General features: G+C 37.8%; 1 protein-coding gene across 5 annotated transcripts in view; it reads right to left on the bottom strand.

Moving 5' to 3' along the window:
* The window catches only part of GANC (glucosidase alpha, neutral C), a 75,286-nt gene that overhangs the window by 11,843 nt on the left and 47,201 nt on the right, over window positions 1–16,242 (bottom strand). For all 5 annotated transcript variants that reach the window (XM_038580156.1, XM_038580155.1, XM_038580154.1 and 2 more), the window contains 7 exons: window positions 13,861–13,962; window positions 12,521–12,764; window positions 11,066–11,130; window positions 9,478–9,554; window positions 6,251–6,325; window positions 3,998–4,111; window positions 2,622–2,734 (listed from right to left, as the gene is read on the bottom strand). In XM_038580156.1, the coding sequence (XP_038436084.1) occupies window positions 2,622–2,734; window positions 3,998–4,111; window positions 6,251–6,325; window positions 9,478–9,554; window positions 11,066–11,130; window positions 12,521–12,764; window positions 13,861–13,962 (790 nt within the window). The remainder of the gene's footprint in view (window positions 1–2,621; window positions 2,735–3,997; window positions 4,112–6,250; window positions 6,326–9,477; window positions 9,555–11,065; window positions 11,131–12,520; window positions 12,765–13,860; window positions 13,963–16,242) is intronic.

The following is a 16,242-nucleotide window of genomic DNA, read 5'->3' as shown; positions in this document are numbered from 1 at the left end:
GCAGAAGATACATATTGTTCTTAAGCATACATGGAACATTCTCCAAGACAGACCATATGTTAGAATAAAACCAAGTCTTAGCAGATTTAAAGACTGAAATGATATCAAGCATCTTTTCTGACCATAATGGTAGAACAGTAGATATCAATTACAAGAAAACTGGAAAATTCACAAATATATGGAGATTAAATAATATGTTCCTAAATAACCAATGGGTCAAACAAGAAATCAAAAGGGAAATAAAATACCTTAGGCAGAATAAAATGGAAACACAATATACCAAAACTTACAGGATACAGTGAAAGCAATTCTAAGAGGGGAGTTTATAGCAATAAATGCCTACATTAAGAAAAAGATTTTAAATAACCTAATTTTACACCTCAAGAAACTATAGAAAGAACAAGCTAAGCCCAAAGTTAGTAGGAGGAAGGAAATAACAAAAATCAGAGTGAAAATAAATGGAACAGAGGCTAAAATGATCAATAGGAAAGATCAATGAAACTAAGAGCTAGTTTTTTCTTTTAAATATTTTTATTTATTTATTAATGAAAGATACAGAGAGAGGCAGAGACACAGGCAGAGGGAGAAGCAGGCTCCATGCAGGGAGTCCGATGTAGGACTCAATCCCAGGTGTCCAGGATCACGCCCTGCACCAAAGGCAGGTGCCAAACCACTGAGCCACCCAGGCTGCTCAAGAGCTAGTTTTTTGAAAAAATAAACAATACAGGCAAATCTTTAGCTAGATTCACCAACAAAAAAAGAAAGAGTACTCAAATAAATAAAATCAGAAAACTAACATGTTAATTTTCCAGTATATTAACTACACTGGAATATAAATAAATAAATAAATAAATAAATAAATAAATAAATAAATAAATAAATAAAATGAGAAATGAAGGAGGAGATGTTATATTTGATACCTCAAAAATACTAGGGATCATAGGAAACTACTATGAATAATTACACGTCAATAAATGGGATAAGCTAGAAGAAATGGATAAATTGCTAGAACATACAATCTGCCAATAGTGAATCATAAAGAAATAGAAAATCTGAATAGACCAATTACCAGTAAGAATATTGAATTCATAAATACAAACACTGCCAACAAAGAAAAGTCCAGGACCAGATGGCTTCACTGTTGAATTCTATCAAACATTTAAAGAATATCAATTCTTTTTGAATTCTTCCAAAAAACAGAACACTTCCAAATTCATCTTATGAGGGCAGCATTACCCTGATACTAAAGCTAGCAAGGACACTATAAGAAAAGAAAATTATAGGCCAATATCTTTGATGAACACAGATGTAGAACTCCTCAACAAAGTATCATACACCATGACCAAGTGGGATTTATTCCTGGGATACAGAGATGCTTCAACATAGGCAAATCAGTAAATATGATACATTACATTAACAAAAAAAGATAAAAATAATATTATTTCAGTAGATATAGGAAAAGCATTTGACAAAATTCAACAGCCTTTCATGATAAAAACTCTCCACAAATTATGTATAGAAAGAATGTACCTCAGGGAGCCTGTGGCTCAGTCAGTTAAGTATCCAACTCTTGATTTTGGCTCAGGTCATGATCTCAGGGTCATGAGATCAAGCCCTGCATCAGGCTCTATGCTCAGTATGGAGCCTGCTTAAGATTCTCTCTCTCTCTCAAAAAAAAAAAAAAAAGATTCTCTCTCTCCCTCTGCCCCTTCCTACCCTGCTCGTGTCCTTTCTCTCACTTTCTCAAAAAAAGAAAGAATATACCTCAACGTAATGAAAGCTGTATATGATAAGCCTACAGCTGTATTCAATGGGAAAAGCTGAAACAAAATCAGAAACAAGAAAAAGATGTTCACTTTTCACCATATTTATTCAACATAGTATTGGACATCTTAGCCAGAGTAATTAGGCAAGAAAAAGAAATAAATTGGAAAGGAAGAAGTAAAATCATTTCTATTTGCAAGTGGAAATAGGGAGAGGCTGGTGAAAGGGGACAAACTTTCCGTTATAAGATGAATAAAATCTGAGAATATATATATTTTTAAGATTTTATTTATGTATTTGGCAGGAAGAACACAAGCAGGGCAGCAGGAGAGAGAGAAGCAGGCTTCCGATTGATCAGGGAGCCCGATGTGGGGCTTGACCCCAGGACCCTGGGACCTGAGTTGAAGGCAGAAGCTCTAACCAACTGAGCCACCCAGGTGCCCTAAATCTGAGAATCTAATGTATAAGATGGTGACCATAGTTGACAATACTATATCGTATAACTTTAATTTGTCAACTGAGTAGAACTTAAGTGTACACACACACACACACACACAGCAAATATGTGAGGTGATGGATGAGTTAATTAACTTGATGTTGATTGTGGGAATCCTTTTACAGCATATACTGATAGCAAAATCATCAAAATGTTGTATACTTCAGATATATTACAATTTTAGTTGTCAATTATACCTTAGTGAAGCTGAAAAAAAGATACTCCACAAATGGTCTTCCTCCTTAATTTCTTTAATCTGAGATCACTGTAATTTTGAAGTTAGCATGTTAAAATATCAGCTGTGCTTTTGAGGATAGCATAAATTATTTAAGAAAACACACAGCTTTTTAGCTGTCATTACCTGTTGATCAAAACACCTGCCAAGAATGAAAACTTCCTGTGCAAGAATTGCTTCTGGTGGAGATATTGGAATGAATGGCCATCGTCAAGGTAGAATTCACCCATGGCAGAACCCTGGGAAGTGAATCATAGATAGAGGATGTGTTATGTAATAGCTTACTAGGAAAAGAATGTCACCCACTAAAGGGATTAAAAATTTGTGAAAAAATTTATTAAACAAAGCTTAATATTCAAATTGTACAATGTAGTCATACAAATATATATATTAATCATCCATCAGTGAAATAATATGAATAACGAAGTCATATAAGAGGAACACAGTGTTAGACCTTGTTGAAAAAGATTTAAACTACAAAATATGGTGAGTGGCATAGGTGGCTTCTTTGAATATACTAACCTAGAATGTGATGACAGGTCAAGAAAAGTTCATAAAAAAGAAAAGTTCATAGAATGGAACTAAAACTAAAGAGATTTAGTATATAATGGATGAGATCAGCTATCTTTAGAAACCCTCCATTTAGAGAATGGTATCTAGTTCCCATTTCCTTTCAGTAGGACCCCTTTGGCATGTCAGACAATGTCACAGCACTCTATATGGCAGTTTACTGTTAATTGATAATGCTTGATGTGCTACGGGCCTTGAGTCTCTTGAATTTATTCCATGATCTAAGGCTCATGGTTTGGCCCAAGAAGACATGTCTAAGTGAAACAGATGGAAAAGAAAGCTTAATTATCTTATAATATTTGTGTAGGAGTATGAATTTGTGGTTAGTCCTGTGGAAGAGTAAGAATTTGTGTTGGTATTATAGGTGGGCAAATGGATAGGAAAGGAATCTGCTATAGGTTTTATTTGGGTCAAAAGATATTCTAAAAAGGACATACAAATTCTGGATCCTTCTAGGCTTTTACCCCAGAAGATATTAGTTGTTTGAGCCATCTGATGAGAGCAGAAGTCATTGTGTGGGGTTGGTGTTCCTGAAATGTTGCATAGTTACAGGCAACTGAGTTTTAGGGCTAATATATGTGGTAGGCTGACTAGGCCCAATGGGCATGCAGTTCGGTGGTAATGCCAAACTTCAGAGTACCAAGGGTCACGGTGCCCCAGTGGCAACTTCTGTCATTTCTAGTTCTCAGAATTCTCTTAAGAACAATTCCAAGAAAGTCAGACAAGTGGGACAATGACTCAGGAATGATTTAAAACTTTGATTTCTAGAAAAACATCAGAGGCACTCATCCCATAATTGGGGTTTATCATTTTTACATAGTGTCACATACTCAAAAGGCCACTATTCCTGTAAAGAGATAAAGTTGTAACGAATAGAAAAAAAAAAAAAGTAGTAACGAATGAGATGTGTAAAGGTAACATTTTCCAAATACCTTAGTACTGAGGGCCACCCGGAGTCCATACGGGGAATCAGACATGTAGCCTGTGGATTTTCCTATAGTTGTCTTTATTGGTACTATACTTCCACCTCGCTGAAATACCGGTATCTACAACAAAACAATACTCTCAGGAAAGGAGTATTTGTATAAGGCAATTTCAATGTAGACTCTAAAAATATTTTGTCGTATAAGACTCACATGCTTTAGAAGTATAGACTCAAAGATGAAATACATTTGTGAGCAGAGATGGAAAATATGGAAGTCATGGCATTAAAAGGAAAAGAGTTCGAACACTAAAAATGGTCCATTTTAAAATTATTAGGGAAACTTCTCACCTTTCATCAATTTATTATCTATTTTGCCTATCCTATTTGCAGTTCCTATTTTGTATTTTTAATTTCTTGTCAACGTAATACATGTGTTTATTTCTAGCGCCCTGCTAAGGAGTGAGTTTTTGTGCCTATATAAGTAGGCTCACATGTATGTACATGTGCATATGAAATATTACATTTTTTTTTGGTTTTGGGGAGATGACTGTCCTTACTATATGGTCTATGCCCTTCCTGCTCCCTGCTTCCCTGGATCACCAGGATGATGGAAAAATTTTGAGAGTAAATCTGTGAAACTTTTATTATAGAAGCCACCAAACACACTTAAAGTGACTTTCACCACAGGGTTACAGGCATGGCCCATATCTAATTCTTCTGGAATGGCATTCCCAGCAAAGAAAGCCCAGTAAATTTCCTGCCTCCCCGTACAATCCCCTGTAAGGAAACTCTTTGGATCACATGAGGGCTTGTACTTCGCTCTAGGTAAAGTACAAGAGGGAGAAAAGTACAAGAATATAAATGAAGTTGGGAGTGAAGGCAGAGTAGTTAAGACGTCCACCCTCTGCCTGACAGCAAGAATAAAGCACATTTATCTCCTCCTCATCAACCAATCGCTTCTTCTTTTCTTTTTTCCCAATGACAGAGGTAGTAAATTAGTACAGAATGGGCTCAGAAGTGGGATGCTGCCCAGCTGATCTGGGGTCTTAGCTCTGCCACAATCTAGCCACAGCCCTGGACAAGTAGTTGAATTTCCCTGAACTCAGTTTCTTCACCTGTAAGCATGAGGAGTTGGAGTAGATGAATGTTCAGGTCTCTTTTAGATCTGAAAGTTGACATCTGACATCATTTTATTATTAAGAGTTAATATTACTGATAACAGCTTTAAAAAATAACATCAATGTATCTTTATTAATTTTAGCACCACTTTGGGCCTGTAGTGGTTGTGATCTGGCTGCAAGAGCAAACGTCCCTTCACGAGTTCAGTCTGGACAGGCCCCCTTAACTCTAACATCAGAACTGACAGCCTTCCCCTGGACGTAGAGGGCCAGGGTTACAATGGAAATCATGTTTTGTGACTTGGCCCTATAGAAGGACATTCTGTATGGTGTGTGTGCTGACCACCATCTTTACTCTGTTTTCAGCGTTTCTATTTTTCTTAGTATGTCTCCTACTGTGAAATCAGGCTAAACGTTGATACTTTTTTCTCACACTTTTATATGCTTCGTTGTACAATTCATATACCATACAATTCACCCACTTAAGGTGTACAATGAAATGTCTTAGTATATTGAGAGTCATGCACCTGTCACCACAATCAATTTAAAACATCTTCATCATCCCAAAAAGAATCCTCATACTCATTAGCAGTTAGCATTAGAGCACCATTGCTCTCAAGCCCTCTCCCAGCCCCAGCCCCATGCAGCCCTTCATCTACTTTTTGTCTTTCGCCCTATGTGTTGTTATGCAGAACACTAATGTGATTGGTTCTTTCTATGTAGGCACATGTGTTAGACTGAATGTTTGTGTCCCCCTCCAAGTCATGTGTTGAAGTCCCAACCACCAATGTGACTGTATTGTATTTGGAGATAGAGCCTGTAAAGAGGTAATTAAGGTTAAGTGAAGTCAGAAAGTGGGGCCCTGATCTGATAGGATTAGTGTCTACAAGTGGGGACCTAAGAGAGCTCACTCACTTCCTCTGCTGTGTGAGGACACAGCAAGAAGGTGGCTGTCTATATGCCAGGAAGAGTCCTCACGAGGAACTGAATTGTTGGCACCTTAATCTGGAACATCTAGCCTCAGAACCGTGAGAAATAAACTTCTGTTGGGTAAGCCACCCAGTCTGGGGTATTTTATGATGGCAGCCTATGCAGACTGATACAGCACAACAGGTAAAAATAACAGCTTGAAAATAACTTACAGTGTCTAAGGCTACCGGGATCTTCACAGTACATGCTCCTTCCCAATGAGCAAATGTTTTAGAGTCATACCAGACCTGAAAAGGAACAGACCCTAATGAAAAGAGTATAGGAACAACTCTGCTCACAATTTCATTATTCAGTAAAACATTTATCTGGATTTCAAATAACCAGGAAGCTAAAATAAGTATAATTAAAAAAAATTCTTGAGTGGAAGTTAGCAAGAACATATGCTTTTAAGAAGATCCCAAAGGACTACCCTGGTACTGTGATGGATTAAGTTCACTAAAAGGCCATTCATTTGTCCATTTGTCCATCTGCCTACCACATGCCCAGCACTGCTAGGCACACGAGTGGACAGAAAGACAGAGTACCTGCCCTCATGGATTTTACTGTCTGGATTTTACAGTCTAGAAGCTTAATGTGTTAAGAGTAAAAAAGATGATGGAAGAAAGACAAAGCAACAACAAAAAAGAAAAGCACATTGTGAGCAACTAAATTATAAATGAGGTGGGAGAAAAGGAAAGTGTCTAAGAAGGAAACAGATCTTGGAGAAAGACAAATGGTAACTTGGATTGCTACTATAGTGTCATCTTTTAGCAGAGTGCAATTCAGGCATGAAGTTCAAAATCCTTTTTTTTTTTTTTTTTTTTTTTTTAAAGATTCATTTATTTATTCATGAGAGACAGGGAGAGAGAGAGGCAGAGGGAGAAGCAGGCTCCCCGCAGGAGCCTGATGTGGGACTCAATCCCAGGACTCTAGGATCATGCACTGAGCCGAAGGCAGATGCCCAACCGCTGAGCCACTCAGGTGTCCCAGTGAAGTTAAAATTCTTTTTTTTTTTTTTTTAAGATTTTATTTATTTTTATTCATGAGACACACACACACACACACACACACACACAGAGAGAGAGAGAGAGAGAGAGAGAGAGAGAGAGAGGCAGAGACACAGGCAGAGGGAGAAGCAGGCTTCATGCAGGGAGCCTGACGTGGGACTCGATCCCAGGTCTCCAGGATCAGGCCCTGGGCCGAAGGCTGCACTAAACCACTGAGCCACCCGGGCTGCCCTGAAGTTTAAATTCTTATCTGGGATCCTCATTGAGGGGGGTTTTGTCCGTGAAGTACCAAGAAGTTCCTCCAAAGGAATTTGATAGGATAACTCCTTAAGACACCAGCAGCAGCAGTATGGAAACAAAAACCTCTTTTTCTCTCTTTTAGCTCTGTATAATTTCTGGCAGCCACAGAGTCTATTTCTTAAGGTCACGTCCTGGGATTACCACATCCTTTCTAGAGCTGTCCTGTCTGGCGGTGAATGTGAGAGGGCTGTGACCTGACCATGGTCTGCTCTGGTGAACCCTTGATTCAACATGATCGACCCTACCTTGTCTCCATGTATTATCCTCAGCTGGATCCAATTTGCTAATGTTTTGTCAAGGATTTCTGTGCCTGTGTTTATGAGGGATTTTTTTTAAGATTTATTGATTCATGAGAGACACAGAGAGAGAGGCAGAGACACAGGTAGAGGGAGAAGCAGGCACCCTGTGGGGAGTCCTATGTGGGACTCGATCCCAGGACCCCAGGATCATGACCTGAGCCGAAGACAGATGCTCAATTACTGAGCTACCCAGGTGCCCCTCTTATAATGTCTTTCTTTGACAAATTCGAGTAGCTTTAGATAAAGAGTAGTGGGAGTGAAAGGTAAAAGAAAAAAAAAATGGACGTAAATAACGTTTTGGGATTACCTGTTTACCATTTCCAGAACTAATTAGAATAAAAGGTAACATGTACAGGGTAAATCCTCTGGTGCTATATGAATATACCAAGGTCCCCTGCCCATCACCCATTTAGCCCATCATCCCCTCCACCTCCCTCCACTGACCCTCAGTTTGTTCTCTATAGTTAAGAGTCTTTTATGGTTTGTTTCCCTCTCTTTTTTTTTCCTATCCCATATGTTCACCTGTTTTAGCTCTTAAATTAATTGCACCTGTGATTGAAATCATATGGTAATAGTCTTTCTCTGACTGACTTATTTCACTTAGTATAATACACCTTGGCTCCATCCACGTTGTTGCAAATGGCAAGATTTCATTCTTTTTGATGGTCGAGTAATATTCCTATATATATATAGGAATATATATACCATGTCTTTATCCATGCATTAGTTGTCGGACATTTGGACTTTTCCCCTAGTTTGGCTATTCTGGATGTTGCTGCTATAAACATTGGGGTGCATGTGTCCCTTCAAATCACTGTGTTTGTATCTTTTGGGTAAATACCTACTAGTGCCATTGCTGGGTCATAGGATAGTTCTATTTTTAACTTTTTGAGGAAACTCCATACTGTTTCCCAGAGTCAGTCCAGGAATATCTTGATATGGAGGTCTCATGTCAGTTTGGTAACTGTCACCCCTCATCCCTCTGCCTGCAGAAGCCTGTGGTAATGCACCCATGCTCAAGGACTCTCTCCAGGGTTTGTTTCTTCCTTGATCTCCATACCATACCCTCTTTCCCTGGTCTGGTGCCCCAAATTTTTGCTCTGCCTCTTCTCCTGTCCCCTTTGCAATATATCCTTGGTCTGTCTCTGGAGGCTATTGCTGTACTCATGGCTCTCTGCTCTGCAGCCCGTGGACTAATCATACCTCTTCCCTGTGCCCTGCCTGGGTTCAGTGCCTAGGGCTCCAGCAGTGCAGGATGATATTTTATCCAGTAATAAAATCAATGATGACAACCAATAAAAAAGTTGGGAGGCTAGAGGAGCATAAAGGAAAGTCACCATTGTTACTTTTTACCCACTTTGGCAAGTGTCTGGAGACCAGTTTTTGGTACCAAAAATTTAAGATTTAGTTAGAGCCAGAACCAAAGAGCAAAGTCTCTTCTTACTTATGCTTCCTCCCAGAGACTGATAGCTCTTAGTAGACTAAAGATTTCTTCCTACTCAAAGCTTCAGTGTGTTTACTAGGAATCACTTACACAAGTCCAAATATGAAGGTAAAGAACTATTCTGACCCTCCTTGGTGCTATCATCTATTCATCTTTCTCCTCACTGTTAGTTCCATTAAGTTTCTTGACCTCCAAGGTCATGACTTACAAGAATCTTCAGTTACTATAGTCATTTAGGCTGTCTTCACAACTACATAAGGCAATCTATTTCCTAACAGGCTAATTCATCAGAATGAAAGAGGAAGATATGAAACATGTAAGATACATGGCTGTTCATCATTTATGCTTACCTCATTTGATCCTGGCAGGAACACATCAACTGTGGTGGCTTTTGGTTCTGTGACTGGATGAACCAATAAAGCGCTTCCTGAAAAACAGAAGAAATAAAGTTGAAAATCATTCTAAGAGGTCTGACAACATCCTTCTCCTTTGAGTGCTTTTGTGGTTTTAGAGACCACTCAACTATGATCTTGGTGAAAGTAGAGACCTTGGTGAGCTGAACCAATGATTCATCATAGCGATACATTGTTAGAAAGGGGACTGGTGCTCAAAATGGTGACTATATTGTTACTTATTATTAAATTCCTTATGGCATATTAGGACAATAAGGGAACCTGCCACAGTCTATTACAGTCTCATTTGTTCATAGCTGCTAGTATGCCAAGAGTCTGAAAGAGCCATCACATTTCTCCAGGTGCATCATTGTTTGCTGTGACTTTGAAAATGCTAAGCCTATAACTGTTATCCAGAACTGTGGTCAGAATGGATAGGAGTATATCCATGGGCAGTTATCACTAGGAAGGCTGTAATTCTCTCTTTTTTTAAAGATTTATTTATTTATTTATGATAGACTTAGAGAGAGAGGCAGAGACACAGGCAGAGGGAGAAGCAGGCTCCATGCCGGGAGCCCAACGTAGGACTCGATCCCGGGACTCCAGGATCACACCCTGGGCCAAAGGCAGGCGCTAAACCGCTGAGCCACCCAGGGATCCCCAAGAAGGCTGTAATTCTCTTAAAGGTAATCCAGATCATTAATTTTGTTTTGACTCTGTCACTATGCGTACGTAAATTTCATCCATTTATGCATTCACTCTTTAATTGTACAAATATTTACTGAGTTCCTGATGAGTGCCAGGTATTACGCTAGGCTCTGGAGAGTTAGTGGCATATAAAACAATGCTCCCGTCCTCGTGGAGTTTGCAGTCAGTAAAAATGGATATTAAACAAGTAATTACAAATTAGGACAAATACCAAAAAGGAAAGGCACAAAATGGAATGAAAGTTATGTAATAAGAGGAAGGAAGTAGCTATTTAAACTGAGACCCAAGAATAAGTGGAGATGTAGCACTAGGCACTAGGTTTTTTATATTTTAGGATTCCTGCTTGTTAGAAACAGGATGCACCTTTTGGGCTACTCTCTGTTAAGCCTCGTTTCATGAATCCTAGTCCTAAAATGATAAACTTCCATAATCTGGTTAACCTTTATTAAAGAAGAGGCCAACAAAAACACAACCAACAACCCTATTTTGCATATGAAGTAAATGCTCGAGTTTTTACTGCTGTAACCATCTGGTTCACTGTCTTGTACTTCCATTCCCTATAGTGGTATCAGAAGACTCAGGAGTGGATCCAGAACAGGAATCTTGAATTGCACTCACAAATAGAATGGGTTTATAGGAAGTTAACAATATGAGAAGTGCTACATGACCACAGAATAGCGCTATCATTCCACTAATATACTAAAAATCTTAATGCCAGAATTTCTTTTATTTTTTTTTGTTTTGATAGTTTTTTTTTTTTTTTTAGTGCTCTTAAACAGGAAATAAAACAGAAACATAGAGTATTTATCATAATGAAAATTAAGCAAGAAATGCTCACCCAGCATGTATTCATCTTCCACACCAAAAGTGTCTAATTCCTCTGGGAACTCTATCCACAGAGGCCTGGGGAAAGAAAAAAAAAATTCTTACTTCTACATCATTAGATGTTTTATTACTATTAAATCAGTTATATTTTCAGCTTTATAACTACTCAAATTGGAAAAGCCAAAGAGCCAAGACTCTTTTAATGATTTGAAATTTTATGAGCAATTGCTAGGATTACTATATATTTTTCTAATGTGAGGGATCTATCTACTCGCTGAAATGTTCCAATGAAAGATTGAGAATTCTAGGACCTACAGTTTTTCCTTCTGATTGTTGAGTACTAAATACTATTCTGAAGGCAGAATCAGAGAGGTATGCATGCAAGTCCAAATGCCGAACATACTCAATATGGACCAATTTAATGTTTGTAAAACTGTATTTTATAATGATGTGAAATTTGTGCCACAGTTTTCATGCTGTCACTGCCTTTCATGCATCCTTAATCATTATCTATTTAAATGAAAAGAACTGGTTTTACTTGTTTTCAAGCAGGAAACATTTTTGAAGTATTGAGAAACTATTGTGTGGTTTTTGTATGTTTATTATACTGTTTTACACAACTATCCAGGAGGTATTTGGGCTCATAAAGATAATAAAATCGTCAATATCTGTGCATCTGGATTTCAACTTAATGGTTCTAATATTTTTTTCAACCCTGTGAGTAAAGGATATTTAGTAAGAGAAACTTATTTTTATTCACTAGCCTTTGTAATAATATATATCCTTTTCCTACTGAAGAGTAACAAAGCAGTAGTCTTTCAATATGGCTGATGTCTAGAATCATCAGGGAAACTTCTAACAAATCTAGATCCTGAGACCTACCCAAGGAGATGCCTAGTAGGTCTGGAGATGTGACCTTGGAATCTATAATTTTAAGAAGCTTCCTCAGGTGATTCTAGTCGAGCCAGGCTTAGGAACTGCTGATCTGGAAGCCTTGATGTATATGTGTCTCTCTATCATTCTCTAACTTAGAAAGTTGGTTTTTCACATCCTGCCTCCAAAACAAAATCAGAATATAATTTATATCCTGGGAAAAAAGTTCATCTCAAACTTGGAATGTTTAGCCCTAAAGGTAAGATAGAGTCTAAGACAGGCAGAATAAATTGTTCTTCATGAGAGGATGATTGTGAAGTTAAATAGTGAATTCAGTTATAGTCACTTCTTTTTTCTTTGAAAAATCTCTATTTCTGTCTCTTATCAAATATTAACACTTGAATCACAAAGTAGCAGGGAATCTGGCTTTTCTGTGACCTCAACTTCTTGACCCTGCTCACAGTTGTGAGGACACTTGATTAAACATGTGGCTTTTCTCTTGAAATCACTGTGTAATTACTTTGTTCCCCAAGGGCTAGGGGGTTTTCTGGTATAGGTTAGCTGCTGGGGCCCCCAACCCATGAAGCCTATTTACCTCATGACTGGTTCAGCAGCCACATGTGCGCAGTAGAAGAGAAAATACCAATAGGGCAGGAGGGCATAGCGCTGCCTGATGGCTTCCCGGATGAGCCGAGTGTACTCCTCCCCAAAGAGCCAGGGTTCTCGCCGCTTGGTCTTCATGGTAGCATGGCCACGGAAGAAGGGCTGGTAGGCTCCAGCCTGGTACCATCGCACTAGCAGCTCAGCCTCTGGATTCCCGATGAAGCCGCCTACATCAGCTGATTAGTCAGTCAGAGAGAGGCCTAATGAGGCAACCAGGCTTCTAACAAATGTTGCACACAGGTAAAATAAGGGCTTGTAGCCTGACAGGACAAATATACTTGCTGTATGTGCACTCAAAATGCCAGGATGAAACTGTGGACTGAAATTAGGGAGCACACATTTGAAAACTCAGCCTGTTTGAGGATCTGACAATATTCTCTTTGAATCCTCTTTTCTTATCCAAAGCCAAAGTCAGAGGTTTTACTACAAGATCAACATTTCTGTATGTTTCCAAACCCAGAAATTGCAAAATGTTGACCTGACTCAATAACTCTGTGTTTAGTGGTGGGGTGAGGGCGGTTGGCAATTGATTTCCTTCTAAAGCAACAGCTCAAGCAAGATAAAAATTGTAGAACTAAAGAAAAACAGACGATCAGAATTAGAGATTTAGGTATAATTGTGTGCTTAGTCCTTAAGCAGGAGACATATTCTTGGTATGGGGATCAATGCTGTAAGAAACACATCTATCAAAGAGTGACATTAACTTCTATTCCTACAGAAAACAAGGAACAGCTGGAACTAGTCATGCTGTGCACCCTCCATATTGAGATTTCTCATCTGCAGAGAATTACTAGGATTTTGGGAAGGCAGCCCATCAGGGAATCCTATTATAACTAAATTTATCTTTCCTGAGAGTGTATCTTTTTTTTTTTTTAAGTTAAATTATGTCATAGAATCTTAAACCTGCTGAGTAAAAAGCATTTCTGTGAGGCTGATTTTTGATTTGCTCAATTCTTTGTACCCTCCATTTTTCTCATTTTGAAGAAGAAAAGGTATGTTTCAGGAAGAGAGACTCAATTCTCAAGACCATCTAAGGAGGAATCAGAGAAAGAGGGAAAGAAGCACTTGGGCTCTCTGATAACTTTACTTCATGTCCTCATTTCAGACAAGATACAAACTGCTTGGAAGTGTCCCTTCACTTTCCTCATTTTCTTATTCCCAGTTATCCCTGCCCCAAACCGCTCATGAGGTCACATTTGTGACCAGCCTTGACAGAGAAACACCCTTGCTTTTTATTTTTCTCTCACTTCAAGCCTGAGGATATCATCTTACCTCCACAAAAAGAGATCCCAGTAATGCTGAGGGTGAGTAACATAGGGATAGAAATTTTCAGGTAGCTCCATTCTGCTGTGTTGTCGCCCGTCCACACAGCACCTTGGATCACCAGTAACAAGGTATGGAAAAAAAATCACAAATCAGCCCATGCACTCAATTTCAGAGATTGCTTATTTGAAATAGACAAATTAATATTAAGGAAAGCATTTCTTTCTGACCTTAAAATATACAAATTCTGGTTTCTACAATGAAAATATATTAATCTAATGTGAAGAAGTTCTTAAAATCCACAAAACATTTTGTGAGAATATTCTGAAATGGCATTTATTTTTGAAGTATAACTCCAGCCTGATTTTAGGAAACATTAAAAAAATCAACTTTACTGAAATATAACTTACATACAATAAATGTACCTATTTTAAGTGAAGAGTTTGATGAGTTTTGAAAGCTGTAACTGGCACCACAAGCAGGGTACAGAACGATTTCCATAATTGTAAAAGACTACGTGGGCTTCTTTGTTGTCATTCTATATGTCTTTTCTAAAATTTCATATAAATGGAAACATACATACTATTTTGTGTTTTAGCTTTTTTTGCTCAGCATAATGTTGTAGTTTATTCCTTTTTATTTGATGACTAGTATTCCATAGTATGGATCTATTATTGAGTTGTTTATCCACTCACCTATTGATGGACATTTTTTTTTATTTTTTATTTATTTATGATAGGCACACAGTGAGAGAGACAGGCAGAGACACAGGCAGAGGAAGAAGCAGGCTCCGTGCACCGGGAGCCTGACATGGGATTCGACCCTGGGTCTCCAGGATCACGCCCTGGGCCAAAGGCAGGCGCTAAACCGCTGCGCCACCCAGGGATCCCGGACATTTGAATTCTTTCTAAATTTGGGCTATTATGAATGAAGCTGCTATAAATATTTGTGTATAAATCTTTGCATGACATATGTTTTTCATTTCTCTTGGGTGTGGAATTGCTGGATCTGTGTTCAGTGTATGTTGAACATTTTAAAATTCCAAACTGTTTGGCATAGTGGTTGTACTGCTTTTACATTATCAATACATGACAATTTCAGTTGCTGTACATTCTTGACAACACTTGGTAGTGTCCGTCTTTTTAATTCTAGCTACTGTAATGGATGTGCAGTGGTGTCTCTCTGGGTTTTAATTTGTATTTCTCTACAGACTAATGATGAACATCTTTTCACGTATTTATTGATTATTCATATGTCTTTTGTAAAGTGTATATTCAAATATTTTGCTTATTTTTAAAAGTATTTGTCTTTTTATTATATAACTGTAAAAGTTATATATTTTGGATACAAGTTCTTTGACATATATGTATATTGCAGATATTTTCTCTGTGGCTTGACTTTCACTTTTTTAATATCTTTGAAACGGTAGAGGTTTTTAATTTTTTTTGAGGTTTTTTAATTTTGATGAACTCCAAGTCAGCATTTTTTCCCCTTTTATGGTTCATTCTTTTTGTTTTCTACCCAAGAAATCTTGTCTATTTGAGTCACAAATATTTTTTTATGTTCCCTTTTAGAGGTTTTCTGTTTGTTTTAGCTTTTATAGTGTAGGTTTATGTTCCATTTTGAATTACTTTTTGTGTGTGGTGAGAGGTTAAGAGTCAAGGTTCTTTTCCTACGCTGCCCCTCTGTCATCCATACTCAGTGTTCTGACACCATTTATTGAAAAAAATCCATTTATTGAAAAAATTGAATTGACTTGGCAACTCTGTTCCTTATTAATTGATTGATCATATGTGTGTTGGACTCTTTCTGGATTCTTTATTTTGTTCCATTGATTTATATGCCTATTTCTCCATCCCTTCTCCAAACAACAACAACAACAACAACAATAACAACAACAAAAATCCTCTATAATTTAAGAGGAGTGGTACAAACTTTATAAAGGAGACATAATAACAGTAGCAAGAACAAAAGTTAACATTTATCAAGCCCTTACTGAGCTGGGTGATTCTACTTTGCTTGTAATAGCCTACTTAATCATCACAATCCTAACAGGTAAACATTATTTAACCCCAAGTAACACAGTTACTATATGGTAGAGGCAGGATTGAACTCAGGCAGTCTGACTTGAAAGCCACTGCTCTTGACCATTGTATACGTGGGAAGAGTTTATGAGGACAGATTATAAACCACTAAGGAGATCCACAAAAGAAAAAAATCTTATTTTACTAAATCTAGATTAGTTCTGAAGCATTTTGTCTCTCTTCTACCAAAATAGCTTTGGTAGCTATTTTTGTTTTAATCTTCCATAGAAATTTTAGGCTGTTATGTGGCAAGCAAAGATAAATCTTTTCAAGGGACTGTTTTTTTTTAAAGGTATTCTAATAATTT

The sequence above is a fragment of the Canis lupus genome, chromosome 30, assembly GCF_011100685.1.
Source record: "Canis lupus familiaris isolate Mischka breed German Shepherd chromosome 30, alternate assembly UU_Cfam_GSD_1.0, whole genome shotgun sequence".
Taxonomy (NCBI): domain Eukaryota; kingdom Metazoa; phylum Chordata; class Mammalia; order Carnivora; family Canidae; genus Canis; species Canis lupus.
Note: the sequence above shows the minus strand (reverse complement) of the source record. Positions and strands in the feature narration are given on the sequence as shown.